The sequence below is a fragment of the Eriocheir sinensis genome, chromosome 1 (assembly GCF_024679095.1).
Source record: "Eriocheir sinensis breed Jianghai 21 chromosome 1, ASM2467909v1, whole genome shotgun sequence".
NCBI classification, from domain to species: Eukaryota; Metazoa; Arthropoda; class Malacostraca; order Decapoda; family Varunidae; genus Eriocheir; species Eriocheir sinensis.
In genome coordinates, this window is record NC_066509.1 from 9,555,300 (window position 1) to 9,582,918 (window position 27,619).

The 27,619-nt window shown below is 47.5% G+C and overlaps 1 protein-coding gene across 3 annotated transcripts in view; it reads left to right on the forward strand.

The window, feature by feature from the left end:
* Positions 1 to 27,619, forward strand: part of LOC126990431 (uncharacterized) — a 40,410-nt gene that overhangs the window by 1,091 nt on the left and 11,700 nt on the right. Inside the window, exon 1 of one of the 3 annotated variants that reach the window (XM_050849108.1) lies at positions 25,173 to 25,757. The exons of 1 other annotated variant lie outside the window; for it this stretch is intronic. In XM_050849108.1, the coding sequence (XP_050705065.1) occupies positions 25,658 to 25,757 (100 nt within the window). In that variant the 5' untranslated portion in view covers positions 25,173 to 25,657. Of the gene's footprint in view, positions 1 to 25,172; positions 25,758 to 25,782; positions 25,950 to 27,619 lie in introns of those variants that run through there. One more of the 3 variants, XM_050849066.1, reaches the window with a different exon arrangement.

Genomic DNA, 27,619 nt, shown 5'->3' on the forward strand with positions numbered 1-27,619 from the left:
GGAAAGAGAAAAAAGGAGGAGGAGGAGGTGGGGAAAGAGGGAAAAAGGAGGAGGAGGAGGTGGGGAAAGAGGGAAAAAAGAGGAGGAGGAGGTGGGGAAAGAGGGAAAAAAAGGAGGAGGAGGTGGGGAAAGAGGGAAAAAAGAGGAGGAGGAGGTGGGGAAAGAGAAAAAAAAGGAAGAGGAGGAGGTGGGGAGAGAGAAAAAAAGGAGTAGGAGGAGGAGGGGGGAAAGAGGGAAAAAAGGAGGAGGAGGAGGGGAAAGAGAAAAGGAGGAGGAGGAGGTGGGGAGAGAGAAAAAAAGGAGGAGGAGGAGGTGGGGAAAGAGGGAAAAAAAGGAGGAGGAGGAGGTGGGGAAAGAGAAAAAAAGGAGGAGGAGGAGGCGGGGAAAGAGAAAAAAAGGAGGAGGAGGAGGTGGTGAAATAGAAAAATAGGAGGAGGAGGTGGGGAAAGAGAAAAAAGGAGGAGGAGGAGGTGGGAAAGAGAAAAAGGAGGAGGAGGAGGTGGGGAAAGAGAAAAGGAGGAGGAGGTGGGGAAAAAAAAGGAGGAGGAGGAGGTGGGGAAAGAGAAAAAAAGGAGGAGGAGGAGGTGGGGAAAGAGAAAAAAAGGAGGAGGAGGTGGTGGGGAAAGAGAAAAAAAGGAGGAGGAGGTGGGGAAGGAGGGAAAAAGGAGGAGGAGGTGGGAAGGAGGAAAAAAGGAGGAGGAGGAGGTGGGGAAATAGAAAAAAAGGAGGAGGAGGAGGTGGGGGAAAGAGAAAAAAGGAGGAGGAGGAGGGGAAAGAAAAAAAAGGAGGAGGAGGTGGTGGGGAAAGAGGAAAAAAAAGAGGAGGAGGAGGCGGGGAAAGAGGGAAAAAAAGGAGGAGGAGGTGGGGAAGGAGGGAAAAAAAGGAGGAGGAGGAGGTGGGGAAATAGAAAAAAAGGAGGAGGAGGAGGTGGGGAAATAGAAAAAAAGGAGGAGGAGGAGGTGGGGAAAGAGAAAAAAAGGAGGAGGAGGAGGTGGGGAAAGAGGGAAAAAAAGAGGAGGAGGAGGTGGGGAAAGAGAAAAAAAGGAGGAGGAGGAGGTGGGGAGAGAGAAAAAAAGGAGGAGGAGGAGGTGGGGAAAGAGGGAAAAAAAGAGGAGGAGGAGGTGGGGAAAGAGAAAAAAAGGAGGAGGAGGAGGTGGAAACAAAAAAAAAGATAAGATATACAAGAGGAAGAGGAGAAGACAGAGATTAAAAATAGGAGATTAGGAAGGGGAGAGGGGAAAGAGAAGGACAAGAAGGGTAAGGAAAATAAATCAAGTACAAAACACACAAGACACACGATGAAGGGAAAGGATGGGAAGAGAGTGGAAGGGAAATAAAGGGAAGAGATTGTACGGGAAGGAAAGAGAAGGGAAGGGAAGAGAAGGGATATATGAAAACCCTGGTCTAACTGTATTCTTTGTCTGTACCTTCTCACATGAAATAATTAATAGCTGTAAAAAGATAAACCTCGAACTTAAAGACCACGATAAAAAAAGACACTTGAAAGAGATGAAGGGAAAGGGAGACGAAGGGTGAAGAAAGGGAGAGTGAAGGAGAGAGAAAGAACATTTAAGGAGAGAAAAATAAGCAAGCGTACAGGTGACCTCGGCAAGCTTAGCAACAGATGCGCCGCGGTGACCTTCCTGTTGTCTTTATCTGCAGGTAGACGAGACACCAGCCACGTAATCCTTTATCGCCGTGACGAGTGACGGGACAGCGCTGAAGGGGGAGCTGAGGGTGGAGGGGTGGAATGGGGAAAGTGACGAAGATAACATGTATAGGGATAGGGTATACGTGAAGATAGGGTGGGGGGTTAGCGAGAAAGGGGGAGAGGAAAGTGAAGATAATGAGAATGGTCTGAGGGACAGTGAAAAGATGGAATATTGGGAAGGGTAAAGGGGAGGAGTAGGATGTAGGAGGTATAGGAAGCGGGGGAAGGGGACAGGAAAAGAGAAAGATATGTGGGGTGGAGATATGGAGGAGGGAAGAGGAGGTGGAGGAGAAAGTGAGGAAAGAGAAAAAAAAGGAGGAGGAGGAATTGGAAATAATAAAAAAGAAGATATAAAAGAGGAATAGGAAAAGACGGAGATTAAAAAATGGGAGAGGAGGAAGGGGAGAGGGGAAAGGTGTAGGAAGCTGAGTGGTGTGAAAGTCTTTAGAGAAAGGAAAACATAGGGAGGAATGGATATAAGGGAAAAGGGAGACCAAGAGTATAGGAGAAGGGGAAAGCAAGGGCGGAGATGGAGGGTAAAATTGAAAGGTTATTTAAAGGGAAAGGAGCAAGATGACGTAAAGATATGGGGGAAGGAGATGGCAGAAGGAGGGGAGTGAGAGACAGGAGTGAGGGGAAGAGTGGGAGGAGAAAGTGTGATGAAGAGAAACTGGAGAGAGGGTGGAATAACGAGAAGAGGAAATTGTACAAGAAGTGGGAAGGGAATGAGGGGAGTGAGGTGGGTTGCAGGGAAGAGGAGTGAGGGGAGGAAGGAATGAGGGGAGTGAGATGGGTTGCAGGGAAGAGGAGTGAGGTGGGTTGCAGGGAAGAGGAGTGAGGGGAGGAAGGAATGAGGTGCGTGAAATAGATTGAAGGAAAGAAATGAAGGCAGAAAGCGTGAGGAACCACCGCCCCAGACATATTGATTGTTGTCTTAGTCATTTTTACCAAGATTTTCAAGTTAACTCTTTCATCGTTATCCTTAGAAAGCTCCACGACCCTTCATGAGTGACTGACGTGAAGGACAAGCGGAAGGAGGTGCGGGAGGAAGGGCGGGAGGAGGAGCGGGGGGAAGGAGGGAGATACTAGTTTTGACAGCTGAAGAGGAGGAAAGGGGGACAGGCTGAGGGCATTGCGGGTGGTTTGATGTCTGAAAATATGTGAATTGAGAAAATAAAATAAAAAATGTTGAATTCAAATAAAATGAAGAGTCCATGCGCAGGTTTCCCTTTCAGCTGTGTCCTTCGCCCTCTTTCCCTTCAACCTCCCTTCCGAAATTGACGTCGCTCTTTTGGCAACTCCTCTATACTTTTTTTTATATACAGGAGCAGTGATTAGATGTTTTTTTTTGTCTGCACTTTTTTTACCTTCAACTGCTTCCTTTGTTGTAAAAAAAAAAAAACTTCCCCTCTTTATATTTTTCATTCCCTCTTACATCTCTCCCTCCCTCCCTGTTTCCTTGACCTCAAACTCAACATTTCCCTGAGCAACATATGATGGTAGTCACTACGGCCCCAAAGAGATATTTTTTTCCAGTTTCAGTCACCAGTGAGTTGGAAAAAACGGTGAAAGCAATAAATAAAACAGGAAAAGGCAAAGAAATAAAGATACCTCCTTTAAAATATTCAAATTGGTACCGGTTTCCATTTCGATAAGCGGGATAGTGGAGCTGCGGGAGTGTAAGTCATTGAAGCTTTCCATAATACGAGGAGGAGTTTGAAGGCCAAGGGTTCTCACCGCCAAGGGAAGCTGTTGGTCTTAGAAGAAAAAGAGATCACTGTTACTGTCTGAAGGTCATAAATATACAGTTCTCAGCTCCCCATTACCTCTTCTACCCCATGTCTTGTGTATATCCCGTTCACACCTGCACATTACACCTACCGCCCACACCTGTAACTTTAACTTGAAGCATTTGTCTTTACATTTTTTTCCTCCTATACAAGAGGAGTCAAGTGCCTCGCCAAAAGATGGAGGATGGAAAATGAATGAATACCGAATTGCAAAAAAACGGGGAAAAAGAAAAATAGAAAAGTGCTAAATATATACTTTTGCAAGAAATGAAAAAAAGACAAAATGGCTCAATACCGATACAAAAAATGCAAAAAAAAAGGGGGAAATAGAAATAAGTCGAAATAAATACGGTTGCAAACAAAATAGATAGATAGATAGATAGATAGATAGATAAATAGAGATAAAATACCATTGCCAAAAAAAAACAAAGAAAAAAAGTTAAAATACCGTTACAAAAAAGAAAAAAAGAAAAAAATGAAAAAAAAAGAAATATCGTTGCAAGAAATGAAAAAAAAAAGAAACGGAAAATGAATAAAAATACTCTAGCAAGAAATGAAAGAGAAAAATAGAAAAAAAAACTAAAATAGCGTTGCAAGAAATGAAAAAAAAGCAGAAAATAAATTAAAGTATCGTTGCGTAAAATGAAAAAAAAAAGATTGATAAAAAAATAATAGAATACACGTTGCAGAAAATGGAAAATTATAAAGAAGAAAATGCCGCTGCACACGATGCCGATGTAGCTCAGGCGCGGCACGTGGCGGGAGGAGATTCAACTGCTCTGGTCATCGCCCCCCGCCGATCAAAGAGACGCTTTTTCATGCGGTGGAAATTGAATACGATGAAAATGAGACCAAAAAATCAAAGCGGAACGTATGTTGAAAGGAGGAAACGGAGGGTCAGGGGAGGGAAGGGAGGAGGAGGGAGGGATAGAAAGTACAGAATGAGAAAAAACTAACGAAAGGAAAAAGGGAAGAAGATAAATTGGGGGACATTTTAGGATGACGGTGAAAGGAAAGAAGGAAGAAGAAATTATAACTATGAAAAAGTTTATCTGAGAGTAACGGAAGAAAGGAAGGAGTGAAGAAGGAAAGAGAAGGGAAGGAAAATATCAGGGAAAGAAAGAAAAGAGACAGAAAATAAGAAAATAGAGGGGTACATTAGAGGATAGTGAAAATGAAGGAGTGAAAGTTATTAAAGAACTGAAGATGGGGGGAGTGAGATGGGTTGCAGGGAAGAGGGGAGGGGAGGAAGGAATGAGGGGAGTGAGATGGGTTGCAGGGAAGCGGAGTGAGGGGAGGAAGGAATGAGGGGAGTGAGATGGGTTGCAGGGAAGCGGAGTGAGGGGAGGAAGGAATGAGGGGAGTGAGATGGGTTGCAGGGAAGAGGGAAAGGGAGGAAGGAATGAGGGGAGTGAGATGGGTTGCAGGGAAGCGGAGTGAGGGGAGGAAGGAACGAGGGGAGTGAGATGGGTTGCAGGGTAAAAGAGGAGGAATGGTATGGTTGAAGGAAGGAAAGAAAAAGATGGGAAGGAAAAACAGAACTAAAACAAAAGGAAAAAGAAAAGGAGTCGTAAAGGAAGAAAATAAAAAGGCAGACATTCCAGGATGATGAGAGGACAAAACGAAAGAGAAGGATGAGAGGGAATGAAAAAGATAATAGAAAGAAAGAGTGAGGGAGGAAGGAAGGAAATGAATGAGGCTGAAGAGGAACTATGGATGATTCTCTCTCTCTCCACCTTGAGGTTTAAGGAAATAGTTATAGTTGTTGGAGCAGCGAGTAGCGGGCTTTTTTATTTTACATTTGTTACCTTTCTTAATGCCCCTGAACTGACGCCTTTGCTGTAAAAAAAAAAAAGGGGAGTAGGTAACGTTTAAGAATATATGGACCCTGGTCTTTTCGCCTTCCTCAGTTTCTTCTCATCCTTCCTCCCCTCTACGTCCCTCTTCATCTCGTCCGTTTCCAAACCCATATCCTTCTTCCTTTACCACCGCCCTCTCTCACACGTCTTCCCCTTCCAGCCAGACGTCTTGAAAGGGGAAAAAGAGATCTACAAACCCAGTTACTCTTCTCTTAGGTTTAAGGAAATAGTTGTGGTGTTGGAGCAGTGAGTAGCGGGCTTTTTTATTTTACATTTGTTACCTTTTTTATGCCCCTGAACTGACGCCTTTGCTGTAAAAAAAAAAAAAATGTGAGTACGTAGCGTTTAAGAATATATGGACCCTGGTCTTTTTCGCCTTCCTCAGTTTCTTCTCATCCTTCCTCCCCTCTATGTCCCTCTTCATCTCGTCCGTTTCCAAACCCATATCCTTCTTTCCTTAGCCTCGCCTCCACCAACACGTCTTCCCCATCCAGCCAGTCAGCCAAACAGACTTCCCACTTCTCTCTCCCCTCGACCCAAAACTTGTAGGTACGTGCACAAACTACAAAACACCGATCAAGCTACTCCCACGCCCTACTCCGTATCTCTCACTACCCCTTCTCTCCCCCCAGCATCCCTTAGACAATGCCCTTTCATCTCCCCACTACGATCACATTGGACATAGTGGGCAAAATAGATATCGTTCAATCCAGTGATACCTTTGGCTAATGTGATCGCCGCTTAACTCACTCCCATATCCCTCCCATCTTTTTGTAATAAAGGGTATATCAATAAGAGGAGGTGGGTTAATGGAAAAGGTATACAGCAGAGGAAATAGGAAAGCCAGTAGGAGTGTACAGTTGTATGGTGTAGGTTTGTTAATTGTTTTGATGTAGGAATATTAATTTTTATCTTCCCCCGCCCCCTCCATCCTCGCTACCCTTCCTCCCTCCGCCCTCGCAATCACCTCCTCTTCACCAACCCCTCGCCCTTTACCACTTCAACAGACCTTGTCCCGAAACACTTCTAAGACTCTTTTCGGCTTCCATTTAAAAAGTACGATGCTACTACTACTACTACTACTACTACTACTACTACTACTACTACTACTACTATTACTACTACTACTACTACTACTACTACTACTACTACAGCAACAACAAATACTACTACTACTACTACTACTACTACTACTACTACTACTACTACCACTAATAATAATAATAATAATAATAATAATAATAATAATAATAATAATAATAATAATAATAATAATAATAATAATAATAATAATAATAATAATAATAATAATAATAATAATAATAATAATAATAATTAATGATAACAACCCTGAATGAACATACGTAAGGAGACAGATAAAGTTCAAGTACAAAAGTTACAAAAAAATATTTAAAAAAAATGCCACAAGCTTGATTTTTTTTTTACTTATCAGATTAGAGAACCGCTTATAACATACACACACACACACACACACACACACACACACACATATAAGGAGTTATATGAGAGAGAGAGAGAGAGAGAGAGAGAGAGAGAGAGAGAGAGAGAGAGAGAGAGAGAGAGAGAGAGAGAGAGAGAGAGAGAGAGAGAGAGATAACACACCTAACCTCGCTCATAGACTCCCTGATCACTGATACGCTATCGCTCAAGTCTTGTTGTGGCTGACTTCTTCCTCACGCCCTCCCTCACCCCCTCCCTCACCCTTTCGACTCCCCCTCACTTCCTTCTCTTCACCCCTCACCCCTGCCTCCTTCCGTACCACCCTCTACCCATTCTCTCCTTCCCCTCACTTCCCCTTTCCCTTCATTCTTCTCACACTTAACTCCTTCCTCACTTTCTCCATTACCCTCACTCTCCCTCCCTTCACCCCTCACCTTTGTCTCCTTTTCACCCTACCATCACGCCCTCTCTTTTTCCTTTTCCCTCCCCACTAACTTCCTTCCCCCACCCTCTGTACTTCCTTACTCTCTCCCCCTTTACCCCTTTATTTCCTCATTCCCTTCACCCCTCACTCTTTTTAATCCTCACTCGTGTCTCCTTCCTCTTCTCCTCCCTTTTCCTTTCCCTTTTCTCCCTCCATTCCTCATTCCTTCTCCTTCCTCAACATATCCTCACCCTCTCCCTCCCTTCACCCTTCACAACTATCTCCTTCCTCATCCTATCTTTTCCCTTCTCCATTCCCCAATCACTACCTCCCCTTACCACTTCACTTCCTTTCTCCCTTCACCTCTCACCCTTGTCTCCTTCCTCACCCCACCCTCACCCTCTCCTCTCTTACTTAACTCCCCCTTACGTCATCAGACTCTCCCTTACCCGTATCGTCCTCCCATTCGAACGAGACTCCAGCTCACTCCAGATCTTCTTCCTCCTTTATCTTTTCATCTCTTTCTCTTTTTTCTCCTTCAATTCACACCCACACACCCACCCACCCACCCACCCACACACACACACACACACACACACACACAAACACACACACTTTCGTCACTCTTTCCAAATGATTTTTCCACATTTTTTTTTACCAATTTTCTTTCTTTAGTTATTTATTACTGTATTTATTTATGTTTATCTAAATTTGCTCATATGCCGCTGTTTAACCTTGATCTAGGGCAGAGAGAGAGAGAGAGAGAGAGAGAGAGAGAGAGAGAGAGAGAGAGAGAGAGAGAGAGAGAGAGAGAGAGAGAGAGAGAGAGAGAGAGATAGAGAGAGAGAGAGAGAGAGAGAGAGAGAGAGAGAGAGAGAGAGAGAGAGAGAGAGAGAGAGAGAGAGAGAGAGAGAGAGAGAGAGAGAGAGAGAGAGAGAGAGAGAGAGAGAGAGAGAGAGAGAGAGAGAGAGAGAGAGAGAGAGAGAGAGAGAGAGAGAGAGAGAGAGAGAGAGAGAGAGAGAGAGAGAGAGAGAGAGAGAGAGAGAGAGAGAGAGAGAGAGAGAGAGAGAGAGAGAGAGAGAGAGAGAGAGAGAGAGAGAGAGAGAGAGAGAGAGAGAGAGAGAGAGAGAGAGAGAGAGAGAGAGAGAGAGAGAGAGAGAGAGAGAGAGAGAGAGAGAGAGAGAGAGAGAGAGAGAGAGAGAGAGAGAGAGAGAGAGAGAGAGAGAGAGAGAGAGAGAGAGAGAGAGAGAGAGAGAGAGAGAGAGAGAGAGAGAGAGAGAGAGAGAGAGAGAGAGAGAGAGAGAGAGAGAGAGAGAGAGAGAGAGAGAGAGAGAGAGAGAGAGAGAGAGAGAGAGTGAAGAAAGATTACAGGGAGCGAGAGAAAGGGGAAGAAAATTAGAGGAGACATGGGGAGGCGGTGGGGGGTTGGGGAGAGTAGAAATGAAGAGAGTACGAAGGAGATAAGAAGAGGAGAGAGAGAGAGAGAGAGAGAGAGAGAGAGAGAGAGAGAGAGAGAGAGAGAGAGAGAGAGAGAGAGAGAGAGAGAGAGAGAGAGAGAGAGAGAGAGAGAGAAAGGTGGATAACCCCGGACAGTCACCGCCACATCTGGAACATCAGTGCGAGGAGACTGTCACGAAGGTGGAGGTGACACAGGTGCTGGTCGAGCGCCTGCTGCGAGGGCTGGATACCCAGAAGGCGACCGGCCCCGATGACCTCAGCCCGCACCTGCTGAAGCAGTGTGCCCACGAGCTGGCTGCCCCTCTCACCACAGTCTTCTCTGCCTGCCTCCGTGAAAACACCTGGCCATCGGCGTGGAAAGAGGCTCGGGTGGTTCCCGTCCATAAGAGGAGGTCCAGGTCTGACCCCAAAAACTACCGGCCCATCTCCCTGCTGTCTGTGGTGAGGAAAGTGTTCGAGAGGGTCGTGGCAGACGTAGTCTGTCGCCACCTCAAGGACAACTACCTCCTCTCGGACCAATAGTATGGGTTCAGACCTGGCCGGTCCATCTCCGATCTGCTGATGCTCCTCACCAAGAGCTGGCAGAACGCCCTTGACGACGGCCTGGACACTGTCGTGGTAGCCCTGGACATAGCGGGTGCCTTTGACAGGGTGTGGCACGGAGGTCTCCTTGAGAAACTCCGTGCTAAGGGCAGTCAAAGCGACCTCCTTCAGCTCCTGGGAGATTACCTTCAAGGAAGGATCCTCCAGGTTGTCGTCAACGGGCAGACGTCCGACTCCTTGCCAGTGGAGGCATCAGTGCCCCAGGGCTCAGTGCTAGGGCCAGTTCTGTGGAACATATATGTGGACGACCTTCTCCGGCAGCTGCCAGCAGTCTCAGATTACGCTGATGACTGCACTCTCTCCTGCACCTACCCCCGACAAGACAGTGGCGAGCTGCTGACTAGATCAATCAACAGCTGAGGGTGCTACAGCAGTGGGGTGCCCGCTTGCAGGTGACCTCTGCCCCAGAGAAGACCCAGGCAATGGTGGTCTCTCGATTCCCCACTGCCGGGCCAGCAGTGGAGGGGAAACTAAGCTTCGGTGGCGTCCCCCTCCCACTCCAGGAATCCGTCAAGATTCTAGGAGTGGAAGTGGATCGAGGGCTACGGCTTGACAGCCACATCAAATACATTGCCCAAAAGGCCTCTCACAGAGTCTCCTGCCTGCGAAGGGTGGCCAGCTTCCTCGACAGAAAAGGGAGGGTGTTGCTGCCTCGCACAGCGGGAGACTCGACGCCATCCAGAGACGGGCACTGCGACTGGTGGATGCGGCAGACCCCCCCCCCACCGGCCAGGAAACTCTCAGCTCCGTCGACTCTTTGGAACACCACAGGGACGTAGTCTTGTGATGTTTCACAAGGCACAAGTGCAAGGACTGCCACATCTGGCAGTCACAGTTTCTCCACCTATCTACTCGACACAATCTTCCAAACAACTATCCACTATTCTTTGACAACACTCAGCTATCACCTTCCTCAACACTAAACATCCTCGGTCTATCCTTAACTCAAAATCTCAACTGGAAACTTCATATCTCATCTCTTACTAAATCAGCTTCCTCGAGGCTGGGCGTTCTGTACCGTCTCCGCCAGTTCTTCTCCCTCGCACAGTTGCTATCCATTTACAGGGGCCTTGTCCGCCCTCGTATGGAGTATGCATCTCATGTGTGGGGGGGGTCCACTCACACAGCTCTCCTTGACAGAGTGGAGTCAAAGGCTCTTCGTCTCATCAGCTCTCCTCCTCATACTGATAGTCTTTTACCTCTCAAATTCCGCTGCCATGTTGCCTCTCTTTCTATCTTCTATCGATATTTTCATGCTGACTGCTCTTCTGAACTTGCTAACTGCATGCCTACCCTCCTCCCGCGGCCCCGCTGCACACGATTTTCTACTCACGCTCATCCCTACACTGTCCAAACCCCTTATGCAAGAGTCAACCAGCATCTTCACTCCTTCATCCCTCACGCTGGTAAACTCTGGAACAATCTTCCTTCATCTGTATTTCCTCCTGCCTACGACTTGAACTCTTTCAAGAGGAGGATATCAGGACACCTCTCCTCCCGAAATTGACCTCGCGTTTTGGACACTCCTTTGACCTCTGTTCGGGAGCAGTGAGTAGCGGGCTTTTTTTTTTTTTTTTTTTTACACCCTTGAACTGTCTCCTTAGCTGTAAGAAAAAAATAAATAAATAAAAAAAATATATATATATATATATATATATATATATATATATATATATATATATATATATATATATATATATATATATATATATATATATATATATATATATATATATATATATATATATATATATATATATATATATATATATATATATATATATATATATATATATATATATATATATATATATATATATAATGAGCAGAATTAAGGAAAAAGAAACAAACAAGGCTAGAAAAGGATGAAAGTGAAATAAAGAAAAAGAACGAGACCACGAAGGCATGCACGAAAGAAAGAGACCAGTTGATTCTGGACTAAGCCGCTGAACAGACATCACTGATACCTGGAATTCCAAACACAAGACGATCGATGGCTGAAACATGTGTGTGTGTGGGGGGAGGGGGAGGGGGGGAGGGGGGGGAGTTGCTAACCATCTGATCAGGATTCAAATCGAGACCCTTGAATCTGTAAAATTAGGCGTGAAAACCAACACACTATTAAAAACAACAGGTCATGATAATTGTTTCATGCGTTGTAGAAGCTGTTGCTCACGGCATTTAAAAGTTCAAGAATTCGCTGTTTTATCTGGATCCAGGAAACAAACGTCGTCTCACTACCACGTGGTTTGAAAGATAGTGCGTATTTGGTCCAATCGATCCTGCTCAACACAAGGAAAGGTGACGGCGAGGGGAGAGTGGGGTGACGTCTGGGGGGTGAAGAGTGAGGGAGATAGGAATGAGGGGAGAGGGGAAGGTGTTGGGGAGACAACTGTTTGGGAGGAGGAGGCGGAATGCTGGATAAGTAGGTGGTGTGGACTAGTTATTGGGGGAAGACTAGGAAGTAAAGAGGAGAGGAAAATCATGTTGGGAGACAAGTGAGGAAGATGGGAAGGAGTGGATAGGGGAAGGCGTGTCTTGCATGCGGGTGACATTATGCGTGTGGGAAAGATGCATAGCTGTGAAGGAGAGGATATGGGTGAGTGATATGGATAGGGAAGTTGGTGTAGGAGAGGAGAGCGTGAGGGGAAAGTTTGTGTGGAAGGCAGACAAGTGTGTGTGGAGGTGCAGTGGATATGGGAAGGGAGATGTGTAGGATAAGGGAGCGTGGATGTGGAGCTAAGGAACGCGTTTAGGGGTGTGTGTGTTGGGTCGAGTAGGGAGGTAAGTGATTGAAGGATGAGTGGGGGTGACGGGAGTAAACTTGACAGAGAGGCATATGAAGAGTTGAGGGACAGGTGGAGATGAGAGGGCATGAGGAAGAGGCAGGTGTGTGGGTGAGGGGAAGAGGCAGGTGTGTGGGTGAGGGGAAGAGGCAGGTGTGTGGGTGAGGGGAAGAGGCAGGTGTGTGGGTGAGGGGAAGAGACAGGTGTGTGGGTGAGGGGAAGAGACAGGTGTGTGGGTGAGGGGAAGAGGCAGGTGTGTGGGTGAGGGGAAGAGGCAGGTGTGTGGGTGAGGGGAAGAGACAGGTGTGTGGGTGAGGGGAAGAGGCAGGTGTGTGGGTGAGGGGAAGAGGCAGGTATGTGGGTGAGGGGAAGAGGCAGGTGTGTGGGTGAGGGGAAGAGACAGGTGTGTGGGTGAGGGGAAGAGGCAGGTGTGTGGGTGAGGGGAAGAGGCAGGTGTGTGGGTGAGGGGAAGAGACAGGTGTGTGGGTGAGGTGAAGAGGCAGGTATGTGGGTGAGGGGAAGAGGCAGGTGTGTGGGTGAGGTGAAGAGGCAGGTATGTGGGTGAGGGGAAGAGTCAGGTGTGTGGGTGAGGTGAAGAGGCAGGTGTGTGGGTGAGGGGAAGAGACAGGTGTGTGGGTGAGGGGAAGAGGCAGGTGTGTGGGTGAGGGGAAGAGGCAGGTGTGTGGGTGAGGTGAAGAGGCAGGTATGTGGGTGAGGGGAAGAGGCAGGTGTGTGGGTGAGGGGAAGAGGCATGTGTGTGGGTGGGGAAGAGGCAGGTGTGTGGGTGAGGGAAGAGACAGGTGTGTGGGTGAGGGAAGAGACAGGTGTGTGGGTGAGGTGAAGAGTCAGGTTTGTGGGTGAGGGGAAGAGGCAGGTGTGTGGGTGAGGTGAACAGGCAGGTATGTGGGTGAGGGGAAGAGGCAGGTGTGTGGGTGAGGGGAAGAGGCAGGTGTGTGGGTGAGGGGAAGAGACAGGTGTGTGGGTGACGGGAATAGCCAGGTGTGGGTGAGGGGAAGAGACAGGTGTGTGGGTGAGGGGAAGAGGCAGGTGTGTGGGTGAGGGGAAGAGGCAGGTGTGTGGGTGAGGGGAAGAGACAGGTGTGTGGGTGAGGGGAAGAGGCAGGTGTGTGGGTGAGGGGAAGAGTCAGGTGTGTGGGTGAGGGGAAGAGGCAGGTGTGTGGGTGAGGGGAAGAGACAGGTGTGGGTGGGGGGGAAGAGGCAGGTGTGGGTGAGGGGAAGAGGCAGGTGTGTGGGTGAGGGGAAGAGGCAGGTGTGTGGGTGAGGGGAAGAGGCAGGTGTGTGGGTGAGGGGAAGAGGCAGGTGTGTGGGTGAGGGGAAGAGGCAGGTGTGTGGGTGAGGGGAAGAGACAGGTGTGTGGGTGAGGGGAAGAGACAGGTGTGTGGGTGAGGGGAAGCGGAAGATTGTGCAAAACGAAATACCCAGATCACGCTCAAAACATTCTTTAGTCTCCCTTGGGTTAAATTGGATCGCTTTAATAATAAACTACGGGATTAGAAAACAACGTGCAACTTTTGATAGGTATACATATAGATAGATAGACATATTCTCTCTCTCTCTCTCTCTCTCTGTGTGTGTGTGTGTGTGTGTGTGTGTGTGGAGACCGATGGGGCCACACTCCCTCAGACAGACGCAACCACTCTTCCACGGTGACCGCCCCCCCAGAGACGCCGGAGACACACTTATAGTATTGCGTTCGCTGGAAAACTTTCTCCGAACTCAGTCTCTGAATTCTGATTTACTGAAATTTAGTACCGTAACAATTTTAGAAATGCCTAAAAAGTTCAACTAGGGTACAACATTAACTGTAACTCTTTTTAAGTCAGCATTAATGAATCCTAGCGTAAGTCACTGAGATATCACCATCGTAACATTGTTTTCATACAGCACACCGTTGTTATAATAACGGAAAGATGGAATCTGAAGGGTCGAATATCTGATGGCCATACTTCAGTCGGTTTGGCAGAGTGCAAATGCTTTAATGAAACCCGGTCTTTATTCTTTTACACATGCAACGATTACTTAAAACCAATTCGCCTATTGGTAGGGATAACTTTTAATTCTTGTATCCCATTGAATATGACTTCTTTCCCAAGGCCGCAAGGGGCATGCATAAATCTCATCTTTACTTTTTCTCAGAAGTCTTCTATTAACTAGTTCTGCATCACGTCTATGTGGCAACACTGCCACACGTCCAGACATTATTTATTCATTGATAACACTCCTGCCTTTGTTCCACTTCAGGCACAGTAACATCTTTGTATACCTTTGTATTACGCTGAGTATTACGCCGTTGATTGTGCACAAAATATATAGACTTAAACTTTTCTTTACCCAATGTACAAACGCACGCAATGACAAATAAATTAATGAATACATAAAAAATGGAATAAATAAACAATGAAGCAGTAAATAAAGAATCTGTGACAAATAGAAAACACGCGGATTCGAGCAAAATAAATAACCACCTGGATATATATGAATAGCATTAATACACAAATAAATAAATAGGTAAAATGACAATAACCCCCCCCCCCCCCCTAAAGGAATGCGCCGCGTCAGACTTGCTGTGAAACCCCGCTCTTTGTACCCGGCAGCGCATACCCATCCACCCACCGCGACCCTTGATGTTGCTTGGTAGAGTCGTCTGTCCTCTTCCGCTTTGTCTCGTGGAGCAACCTCGCAAGCTCGTAATGGACCGTCGTTAAGACAAGGCTCGTGTTCCCTTCAAAGAGAGGATAAATTCATAAGAAAGAAAGGAGGTTGCCAGTTGGTATTCTTCATTACAAAATAAGACTAAGTTTGATAATATTTATAAGAAATCAGTTTATATTGTATCACCAAAGGTTTGGCACTGGAGCTTATTTGTCTTTTCTATATGATGAATTCGTAAGCCTCTATTGCCTGAAAATACACAACATACTGCTAATTCTCGATTAAGTCATTTATTCCCACTTTTGCGAGTATCAAACATTAGCGAAGAATAAATAAATAAGTAAAAAAAATCATCTAAAAAATTGGCAATAGAAACTTGGGATTTTGATGAGCCTCTGTTCACATCTGGCAACACTGACCATGATACTGGCGAAACACGACTAGATGCTACAGAAGAGAGACATTAACGTACAAACAAGAAGGAACGATAATAAAACAAAGGGCAGAAACATTAATCAATAAATACCACAAAATGTCCTGACACTCTCGCCTGTTAGTTTCGCTTTTGTTGTCGTCCCTGTTCCTGACTTCTCCGTGTGGCTACCATTATTATTGTTGTCGTTGTTGTTGTTGTTGTTGTTGTTGTTGTTGTTGTTGTTGTTGTATCCCAAGAGGTCATTCACCTCCGTAGTATCTTGGAGCACTATCCTGAACCCACTCCCTATCGTTAGCATTGGCCCGTAATAGCGACCAGCGAAGGAGGAGGAGGAGGAGGAGGAAGAGGAGGAGGAAGAGAAGGAGGAAGAGGAGGAGGAAGAGGAGGAGGAGGAGGAGGAGGAGGAGGAGGAGGAGGAGGAGGAGGAGGAGGAGGAGGAGGAGGAGGAGGAGGAGGAGGAGGAGGGGCATACCTTACAGTACTTACACATGGGAGCAAGAGCATTGCGTCGCATCTGGTGTGTGTGTGTGTGTGTGTGTGTGTGTGTGAGAGAGAGAGAGAGAGAGAGAGAGAGAGAGAGAGAGAGAGAGAGAGAGAGAGAGAGAGAGATTTATTGTGCGTACCTGAGTGTTTTTGCTTGCAAGCCATGCCTTCCTTAACCCGTTCTCTCTCTCTCTCTCTCACTCTAAGAAGGGCCTTAATAAGGATGATGTAATAAGGTCCTGACGTTTACGTAAAAGAGCCGGGTAGGACACGTAGTAACGGGATTAAGTTGGATAAATTCATATTCAACAAGGACACTGGCAGGAATTGGTTTATCATCAGAATGGTGGATGAATGGAACAGACTTCTCAGTTATGTGGTGAGTGCCAATACGATAGACACATTAAAAACAATAAGATAAATTCATGGATGGTGCATGATGTTAGTTGGGGGTAAGGTTCACAGGAGCTGCCTTGCATAGGCCTACCGTCCTCTTACATACTCCTTATGTTCTAATGTTCTTATAGCTGTGTTGCACCTGCCTATCCTGGCCCTTCTAAAGAACTACATCATGTAAGCTTGTTCATCACGTCAAAGTGTTCTTCATGAACAGGACGAGATAACACGCAGCAGTCATATCAATATGTAAAGCAACAGAGAGGCGCCACCGAGCAACCCCTAGCAAGCATCAGTAGACTAGCAGAACAGGACCAAGGCGCCAAGAGGTGAGCCGAGCAACTATCTCCCGGAGAACGCGTGAGGCGAGGACAACAATTACGTCAGGTGGGCCGCGGGCAGCGAACAACACACAGATTGGTTATCACACTTGCTGCTCCAACGTGAAGGACCAATGAACAAACGAACACACACACACACACACACACACACACACACACACACACACACACACACAATAGGTGAATGACACACAAGACACACACGTACACACATTTCTGCTTCATCCACTCACCTATCCAAACTGACGGCCGCCACTTACGAAGCAAAACACAAAGTAAAACGAAAATAAAATGATGTGCGAGGAAAAATAAAACGTTGTATCAGAAAGCCAGGAACCTTGAGTCTTGCATTATACAAACAAGTTATATAAGCAATCGTACACAACAAAAAAAGTTTCTCCAACGGGCAGCAAATACAAAAGGGTTTACAGTGATACAAATATTCAACGATGTGTATTATTATTTTTTTTGGATCAACCTCAACCCGCGCATCACTAGAAACAGAAAACCACAGTGAATAAAGCATAAAAAAATACGATGACGATTTAAGAAGAATATCAGGAAAACGATCATATTCTTATCAATTCAGGAACATCAAAATCTATGTATGCGATTAAATAAAAAAAAAAAAAAAAGATAAACAAAGAGAGTTCCAACAATAAATAAAATTGATCACAGGGACGACTGGATTCTTTTGGAGGGAAGGACAGCAGGGGGGGGGGGGGGAGAGAGAGAGAGAGAGAGAGAGAGAGAGAGAGAGAGAGAGAGAGAGAGAGAGAGAGAGAGAGAGAGAGAGAGAGAGAGAAGGGCAACAGAAGAGGGTAAGAGAGGGGTAGAGAGAGAGGGCCAGAATGAAGAGAGGGAAGGAGGGGAAGAGGGAGGACAACATTAGAGAGTGAGGGAGGAGTAGAGGGAGAGGGACAACAGAAGAGAGAGGGGGAGGGGAAGAAGGAGGACAACATAAGAAAGTGAGGGAGAAAGAGAGGGAGAAAGGCAACAGAAGAGAGGGAGGGACAACAAGAGAAAGGGAGGGAGGGATAGACGGAGAGGGAAAACAGAGGAGAGTGAGGGAGGGATAGAGGGAAAGGGAAAACAGAAGAGTGAGGGAGGGGATGAGGGGAAGGGAAAACAGAAGAGTGAGGGAGGGGAAGAGGGAAAGGGAAAACAGAGGAGTGAGGGAGGGGAAGAGGGAAAGGGAAAACAGAAGAGTAAGGGAGGGGAAGAGGGGAAGGGAAAACAGAAGAGTGAGGGAGGGGAAGAGGGAAAGGGAAAACAGAAGAGTGAGGGAGGGGAAGAGGGAAAGGGAAAACAGAAGAGTGAGGGAGAGGTAGAGGAAGTGAGAGAGAGGAAGGTAAGGTGAGGTAGGAGCGAGAGCAAGACACTGGGCGAGGCTGCGGAGTGATGGATGGAGGAAACTGAGAGGGATATTTATTTGGTTGGTATTGTCAGATGCTCCCGCCCCTCACACCAACTATTTCCAAAGGTCAAAAAGGAAGTTAATCGAGTTCTAATGCGTGTTTCTTTAGGTTCACGGTACAGAAGAAGGCTCAGACTACCACCAGGGTCATAAAAGTACCCCTGAAAATGCCCTAAACTCTCACGAAAGACTAGTAAATTACGTGTTCTTGGGGCCAGAAATGTTTAAAAATATGGCCCAAAGGCTAGGGCGAGGCAGGAGCGGGATGGTGACGCACACGCACCAGTTTCTGTGACGCAGCGGGACAGGTTTGGTAGGCAACAACAATACCAACAACAAAAACAACAATACCTCACACGTGTCGCTCCACCACCACCACCAGTGGAACGCCAGCACTCGTCGAGCGAGCAACTCTCCTGGCCTCTGAGCCAGCTTATAGAGTTGAGTTGCTCGCTCGGCTCCGGCTACGGGTGCAAGATGCACCCGTGCCCCCCGACCAGCTGGGCAGGGCCTCATGGCCTGACGCCCAGCAACTCTGCCGGGCTCCTCCATAGCCCATCATGTCAACGAACATGAGAACATACAACAACAACAACAACAACAACCACCACCACCACCACCCTTAACAAAAACAACAATAATTTAGTGGAACCGACAAAAAATGAAATCTTCCAAGAGTTGCAGTTTGTTTTGAGCCCTAATGATTCCTTGTGGGTGGTGGTGGCGAGGAAGGAGGCGATTGTGGTGGTGGTGGTGGCGGCGGCGATGGTGGTGGTGGAGGTGGTGTTGCCAGGGATGCTAATGGTTTGCTCATGGCTGTTTTTGCTCAAGTGACCCAGATAATTATTAAAGGAATTTGGTTTTGCTATTGGCAGAGGTTGTGTCCTGTTGTTGTTGTTGCTGTTGTTGTTGTTGTTGTTGTTGTCGTTGTTGTTGTTGTTGTTGTTGTTGTTGTTGTTGTTGAAGTTGTTGTTGTTATTGTTTGTTGTTGTTGTTATTGTTTGTTGTTGTTGTTGTTGTTGTTGCTTCTGTAGTTGTTAGTGTAAATATCATCATCATCATTACTCTTGCCTCAGCTGTTGGTGATACGGTGTCAGTGTTAACGTAACTAATTCTGACTGGGAGACACTGGCCAAACCTGCTTTGTGGCTCCGATACAATGAGGTCATTTTTTTGTGTGTGTGTGTGTGTGTGTGTGGCATGACTTTCCTATCTACCTACCTTTTAATTATTCTACCAACTTATCTACCATTTATGTATTTACCTATCTATCTCTCTACCTTTCTACTCTATACGATTCTTTATCTTTTTTTACTCACTTTGCATCCTAAACACACACCTGCCACTGACATTATAAACTAGAGGTAAACTGAACTTCTTAATGCCCCACTTCCTTTGACACTCATTGCCTGACACTGACCATTGTATCTTTTTAGTTTCCTGGTGCTACCTCCACATGTATCCTTAGTTGTACAATCACACTCTGTACTGCCTGGGGGTTGGGATGGCATGCTCCTCCCTTCTCCTTTGTTGTTTACTTGCAACAATAAACTATCAATCAATAATCAATCAATAAACACAATGAAGCTACTAGGTAATGACAGCTTTTTTGACACTTGATTAATACACCAGCAACCTAATAACGACAGCCAACGATCTAACAAGAACATCGTCGTTACAATTACTCTCTTTGGAACCCGCCTGGGAAGGGAACATTTTAATTTTCCTATAACGACCTTTTCTTCATCTCTCTCTCTCTCTCTCTCTCTCTCTCTCTCTCTCTCTCTCTCTCTCTCTCTCTCTCTCTCTCTCTCTCTCTCTCTCTCTCTCTCTCTCTCTCTCTCTCTCTCTCTCTCACGTTATTAATCTGCAGTCATGTTCTGCATCGCGTTGGCCGCCTTTAATTGCCTCTCAAGCCCCCTGAGGCAGAAAGGAGTGGTGTCAGCTAGTTCAGGGCTGGCACTCACTCCTTGGCACTCCCTTGTTACTTGTGAGAAAAGCAGTGAAGGGCTTTGGCACGCGTGAAGGGGCGGGAGAAACAAGGAGGGGCAGGATGAAGCATGTTTGGAGGATTGAAGAGGCAAAAACCAGAACGGAAGGATGTATACGGGAGGCTGGAGGGGGATGAGCAAGTGATGAGAGAATAACGATTAAAATGGTGTGAAAGAGGTTGCAAGGGACGTGAGGGTGTGAAGGACAGGAACACAGCAAATAAACGTGAGGGTAAAATTGGGAAGGCTGGGAACGGAACCTTCCCGCCTGGATGTATATTTTCGCCGCCAGAAAAAAGTCACTATCAGGAAGCTCTGACACAACCCTCAGCTGCGAGGTGCAGTGATAGCAGCGTTAAGAGCCACTAAGCTTTCGCCGATCTCTGACAAGACGCATGACATTAGTTGCTTGTGATAAGAACGATTTTTTGTTCATCCCTTTTATCAAGAGAAACAAGACCGCATGACGTCACTCAAATAAAAGTAAAATCAGTTCGTTTAAAACAGAAAAAAAGATGGTTTAAGACAACAACCACACGACGAAAACACAAACACCAAGCTCAGAAAAAAGAGCAAAATAAGGTAATTCATTATCCTTCAGGACCGCCGGGCGCAGCATCCACCAGGGACAACAACACTGTTCCTGAACCACAACGATAAATTTGCACGCAGCTTTAATAGACTTTTCAAGCGTCCTCGTGTCTTTGTTTTCTTCATCAGGTGGCCCTGGGAGTGTCATTGGTGGCGGGGGAGGGGGGGGGGGCGGTGCCCCATCCCTGACCTCCCACAGCCTCCCGCAGCATTATCACGACCACATGCAGCTCAACAGCAACAACTGTAATAGGAGGAGGAGGAGGAGGAGGAAACATGGAAACATGGACGAGCAGGCAGCAGAAAGTCTATTGGCTCATTGCGAGAATGCCTGCTTTTAGAGATTTAATCAATCCGTCAGCCACATGAATGGCTCGCGGGAAGGATCAAAGCACCACCGAACGCACTCGCGGACTCTTTTAGATCACTTCCGACGTAGCAAAGTGACGGTCATTGCGATTTTTAAAGGAATTAATTGTTTTCGCACTAACCACTTCTGCAGGAAGGCTTTTCCAATGGCGGCCGATTCTGTTCGAAAAGTAACTCCTGCCGATATCCCTAAAGCATCGCTGGCTTGAATTGTTTTACCGTTGTTTCTTGTTCGCGGGTTAGATTGTAGCGTGAAGAGTTCGGAGTGGTCAACGTTGCTGAACTTGTTCAGGTACTTGAAGACTTGTACCATGTCTCCTCGCAGTCGTCTTTTTTTCCAATGTGAAAAGGTTGAGTCGCTTGAGTCGTTCTTCGTAAGGTTGCGTTCTCAATGATGGTATCATTTTCGTAGCGCGTCGCTGTACTCTCTCGAGTAATTCAATGTCTTTCTTGTAGTTAGGAGACCAGAACTGCACGGCGTATTCCAGGTGGGGCCTTACCAGAGAATTGTACAAGGTTAACACACAACCCCCGGCGTCTTGTATTCGAAGTTCCTCGCCATTAACCCAAGCATAGTATTGGCTTTCTTGCTGGCGGACTTGTAGTGTTTTATGTGTTTCAGGTCACTGGTGATAGTGACCCCGAGGTTTTTTTCCTCCTGCACTGCCTGAAGTGGTTCGTCACCCATGTAGTAAGTGTGGTTGCTATTTCTTGACCCGATGTGCATTACTTTACATTTGGTAGTGTTGAAGGACATCTGCCACTTTTCCAACCACTGAGTGATCTGGTCCAAGTCTCTCTGGATGATTTCGCAGTCTGCTGTCGTGAGGGCCTTCCCTCCCACCTTGATGTCGTCAGCAAATTTAGAAAGTGTGGATTTTAATCCTAGTTCTAGGTCGTTGATATATATAATAAAGAGTATGGGGCCCAGCACTGACCCCAATGGCGTTCCACTTGTCACCGGGAGCCACCCGGAGGCCTGTCCGTTGAGTAGAACTCGTTGTTTTCTTCCAGTGAGCCAATCTTTGACCCACTCTATCAGATTGTCTCCCAGTCCCGCCGATTTCAGTTTCTTGAGAAGTCGCTCGTGTGGAACCTTGTCAAAGGCCTTCTGAAAGTCTAGATAGATAACATTGCTGGGGACGTTATTGTCCCAGTTTTCATATATACCCCTGAGAAAATCCAGTAAGTTGGTTAAGCATGAGCGCTTGTTCCTGAAACCGTGCTGAACATCGGAAATGATATTGTTGTTTTCAAGAAACTTGACGAGTTTGTCCCTGATGATCTTCTCAAGAACTTTTCCAGCCACTGAAGTCAAGCTAATTGGCCTGTAGTTCAGGGCCACCCTCTGGAGGAGGAGGAGAAAAAGAAGAAGAAGAAGAAGAAGAAGAAGAAGAAGAAGAAGAAGAAGAAGAAGAAGAAAAAGAAGAAGGAACATCAAACTGACGGAAAACTCGATTCAGTCTTTTTAAGTTGTTGTTGTTGTTGTTGTTGTTGTTGTTGTTGTCGATGGAGGTGGTGACAGTGCCGGCGGCGTCATCACTATACGCCGCACTCTTCAAGGCAACGTGCACTTAAGACGAAGCAGACACTGATAAAGATAAGGAAAGATGAACTAAACCTTGCCACTGCTCTTCATCCCGACCGTGTGTGTGTGTGTGTGTGTGTGTGTGTGTGTGTGTGTGTGTGTGTGTGTGTGCAGGGGCAGGAACACCAGTCGTCCACTCACCGTCGAGGGTTGACACGTGAATGCGATAAGCTCAGGGTCCCGATGAGCGCGTGGCCAGAGTGTTGTGCCCCGCGAAAGCTCTGCACGACCCGCCTCGCCCCTACACACATTCAACCTGCCTTATTCCGTCACCTTCCACTCTCCCCCACTCTCTACTATACACACTTATTTTCCAGTTAAGGAGGCAGCTCAAAGACAAAGTATAGATCAAATTTAAAGCTCCAATGACGCTGCTTCTGCAAATAGTTGACAGAATAGCCGAAAGAGGGTTAAAAGCGGATGGAGAAGTGTCTTGATACGGTACTCTCCCCTTGAAAGCCTTTGTGCCCGTCCCATACACACTGCCATCCACCTCGTTAGCCATTTACACTCCCCCCCTCCACCGACATCCATTCTTTGTGTCACTCTATGTTCTTGCCATGTGTAGTGACGAAAGAAGTATTTAGATTAATCATTCCGTATTCATTCGTTTCCCTCGTCTAACTATCTCAGGGCCCCTTTCTGTATCATAATTTATCATCATCTCTCTCTCTCTCTCTCTCTCTCTCTCTCTCTCTCTCTCTCTCTCTCTCTCTCTCTCTCTCTCTCTCTCTCTCTCTCTCTCTCTCTCTCTCTCTCTCTCATAGTGTACTCTATGGTCCTTGAAATGTCACTCAGACCACCCTACAACATATTTTTATACACACTGAAGGACTACACGTGTTTTCTTGGACACACACACACACACACACACACGCACATAACTTTACACTCTAATCAGAAGGGGTAGTCCTGCCGCATTCCAGCACGGGTCGAATACTAACCACTGAGACACAGCAATGCTCTTCAGTAAACAGAAAATACACTCTCTCTCTCTCTCTCTCTCTCTCTCTCTCTCTCTCTCTCTCTCTCTCTCTCTCTCTCTCTCTCTCTCTCTCTCTCTCTCTCTCTCTCTCTCTCTCTCACGTGCAACCCTCCGTGTCTCCCGGGGTCAGGGTGTCCCCCCGCACCACGCCCAGGGTCACTCCACGACCTTGACCCGCTGGCTGTGTGGTGGGTGGGTGGGTGTTGAAAGACATGCCTCACTTGTGTTTGTTGTCCTGTTAGCATCTCCCCTCGCGACCCTGACACACTCCCGGCTGCTTAACTGTTCATCAGCTCAAGGGAACACCCCCCCCCCCCACTCTCCCCCTCCCCCCTCCCCACACACACACACACACACACGAACCAAACAACAAATGAATGAAATACTCTATCCAAAGAAATCATGTATGCCAAAAGGTAAGTATACATGAGTTTAAGAACATAACGAGCAGCAATATAGATCAGGAAGGAGAAATACTAGTTATGAAACCGAGTTCGATGTGTTCAGCGTCAGTAAGTGTCGTTAGGAGATGAGAATCGTGCCTTATCTGCCTCTGTCTCTATTCTTCTGTCTCCTTGGTGAGCGCCGTCCAGCCTCCCGCCTCTCCACGCCTCTCCTCGCCGCTGGAAGGTCGCGGGGCAAGGCACACGAGGCAGGCAAGATCTACGCCACTCGATTCGCTGTTGCCGGGACGAGAACACTTCCTTGTGCGTTTTTTATTGATATTTGTTTTGCCGCAGCTGATTATTTACGCTGATGTGCAGTTTACTGTTTGGCGTGATCATCGAGAATTTAGTAGCGGCCGTGCTGGTCCTTATTTAGGCGAGTTGTTCACTTCCGAGAAATCGTTAAGAGGTTTATGTTTGTTGCGAATTGCGATGTGAGTTGCTCATTTAAGTTGGCGAACTTTTCACTGTTTAGCGCTTCCACGAAGAGCAAAAGAGAGAACCAAGTAAAGGCCAAACCAATCCCTGTTTAAGCGGGTTCCCCCCTCTTGAGTTGTTACGGATGTGTGCAGCGTGTGGCGGCGTGCAGAGCTGAGCGTCAAGATTCCTTTGTCTAAATCAAGGTGGTGTGTGTCGCTGGAGGGCCGCCAGAACACAGGCCCCCCGCATGCACGGCACACCCACGCGCTGACACGTGGACGCGCCTACGCAGTGAGGGAGGAGGAAGGTTGGGGAAGGTGGAGGCGGGGATGGAGGAAACTTATTTGTAGTACTAACTCTCCACTTCAAGAACCCCCCAGGTGAGGAGCATCCTCTCTCTACACACACACACACACACACACACACACACACACTGGTAGGCGGTGGCTGAGTGGTTAGCGTGCGGGCCCCGCATTCACCGCGCCATGGACAACGTCGGTTCGAATTCCCACGCTACCACCTGGGATTTTTCAGTCACCGCCGAGTGGCCTGAGACTACCCACATGCTGTCCAGAAGACCACCCATCAACCCGGAATCTAAAAGAAACCGTCCAAGTGAATCAAGAATGAGTTCCGGGGGGCCAGCATGAGCCAAGCATAACTGGCGCCACTGTAAAAAATTGCCCGCGCCATGACGGGCTTGGGCCGACCACCTGGCCCCTGAAGAAAGCCTACCGGCGTTACGGGCGGAGATGTAAATTGGTTGGGTAGAGGCGTCACACTTTTCGTCTATTATCGCGCTATAGCTGCGGCGACTTGCCCAATTATGTAAACTCTCGTTACCCATTAGAAAATGTGTCGCCGAGGCCCAGAGGAGAGAATCGGGACGGATGGGAGAGGGGCAGGTCTGGATGCGGGTGCCTAGTCGTGTTGACGGTGTTGCCAGGGTGTCAGTCAACGGTGATGCCAAGCCACGGCCGAGTCCCTCGCCGCCGCCCACCGACCTTGTAGAAAACGAGGCAGGCTGACGGCTGAGCAGAGGCGGGGGCCAGTGGGGAGCGGCGGGCCAGGGTGCGGCGGGTGTCATGTCTCGAGCTGCCAGTATTGAAGCTGACGCCACACGTGTTGGTTGTTCCCGCCGCTCGGCGCTCCCGCCACAACGCCACGAGTTTCCCCGCGACCTGAGAGTGCCACAAGTAGCCCCCAGCTGGAGGGGTGACCATGAAAACTGCCCACCTACGCCAGGCAACAACGGGAGACTATCTGCGAGGAGTTGTTTATCGCAGACTCGCGCCAGCGTTAGGCGAGGCACCAGTGCCCGCCATCGTGCCCGGAGACAGTGCCGCGGAAGTGACAGTGACAGTCCTCGACGGAGCGGGGCAGCGGACGCTCACGTAACTTGAGAAGCAGGTGACAGGTGGCGGGTCACCATGTCCGTCATCTACCTGCCCTCGGAGCTGAAGGAGTCTCGGGCCCCCTCCTTCGCCTCCCTCCAACAGGACTTCATTCCCCTGAAGCCCGGAAAGCCAGGTGGGTGGCGCAGGATGCAAGGCTTTGCCCATCTGCCAGGAAGAGTCTTGTTAAACCAGTTGGTGGTGCCCCAGGCTGCCCCCTTTACCATCAACACACCAACACTTCCCACAGCTTCATCAACGCTCCTCAAACACTGCTTCATGCCGCCGCCAAGCAATCCGTCATCTCATCAGCCTGTCACAACACAAGGTTGAGCCTCTGGGGGGCAATCACTAACATAACTGTTCTTTAACGACTTTAAGGTGGAGACGCATGGTCACAATTTAAATTCATAAACAAATGCCAGTCAAAACTCTTCATTTCGTAAGTTTCCCGAGATGTAGGCAGGAATCAAATCCTTGTAACGCTGTGAAAGCACGGAGACGCAAGGAAGACGCAGAAGGGAGTGAAGGAAGAAAACGCAGCGGCAAAGGTTGTTGGACGGAGTATTCTCGCGGGAGGCGGCGGCCACGAAAAAACGACGTAGAAACTGATGCTGCGAAGGCCGAGAAAGAGGGGAGAACAGGAGGAGGAAGAGGAGGAGGTGCCTATGTTCTTATGTTCTTATGAGAGGCGATGTGTGAAACGGCAAAAGAGGAAGATAAATGCAGTATGAGAGAGAGAGAGAGAGAGAGAGAGAGAGAGAGAGAGAGATGGGAATCGGACAAAAATCAATAAAACGAGATTGTATACATTTTCCAACTCGTGGTCATATACGCATCTCCTTAAACCCGCCACTCCCATCCGTTCACTTCATTACACTCAACCTTCGTACTGACCGCCTGGCAATAGCAACCACAACAACCTAAAATCCTTGCGGTGACACATCCCAGGGTGGTGTTTTTCCATCACGCAGGGCCCATGCTGTCCACCTCGCACCTGCATTCCCCCCTCACCCGTACCCCTTTCACCGCTACACCCGCCCCACTTTTGGCATGGGTCACAAGGAGAGCCACGATGCTATTGGACAAAGTGGTTGGGTGACTATGATGTCTTTGTTACCTCTATATGGCAAGGTTCTTTCAAGGTACAGGTCGCGACGGTGCTGGGTTATGACAAGGTAGAGTTTGGTTCGCTACTTTTCCTAAACAGGTTACCAAAGACTAGACAGAGCAGAAACTTAACTCTTTTAATACTGTCAAGATGCTATGTTGGTAAGAGATCCGTGTGGGTTCTTCAAGGTACGGGTCGCGACAGTGCTGGGTCTTGGTAGGGTACACTTTGCATCTCCGCTCTTCCTAAACAGGTTACCAAAGACCAGATGAAGGAATAACTCTTAGTACTGTCAAGATACTATGTTGGTAAGAGGTTCGTGTGGGTTATTCAAGGTAGGGGTCGCGACAGTGCTGGGTCATAATAGAGTACGGTTTGGTTCGCTACTCGTCTGAAACAGGTTACCAAAGACCAGATGGAGGAATAACTCTCAGTACTGTCAAGATACTATGTTGGTAAGAGGTTCGTGTGGGTTCTTCAAGGTAGGGGTCGCGACAGTGCTGGGTCATAATAGAGTACGGTTTGGCTCGCTACTCGTCCGAAACAGGTTATTAAATGTCAGATGGAGGAAACACTCATCTATTAGTACTGACAAGATGCTGGTGAGAGGTTCGTGTGGCTCCTTCAAGGTAGGGGTCGCGACAGTGCTGGGTCATAATAGGGTACAATTTGGTTCGCTACTCGTCCGAAACAGGTTATTAAATGCCAGATGGAGGGAAGACTCATCTATTAGTACTGACAAGATCCTGGTGAGAGGTTCGTGAGAGCTCTTCAATGTTCTTCAAGGTACGGGTCGCGACAGTCCTGGGTCATAATAGGGTACAATTTGGTTCGCTACTCGTCCGAAACAGGTTCCTAAATGCCAGATGGAGGGAACACTCATCTAT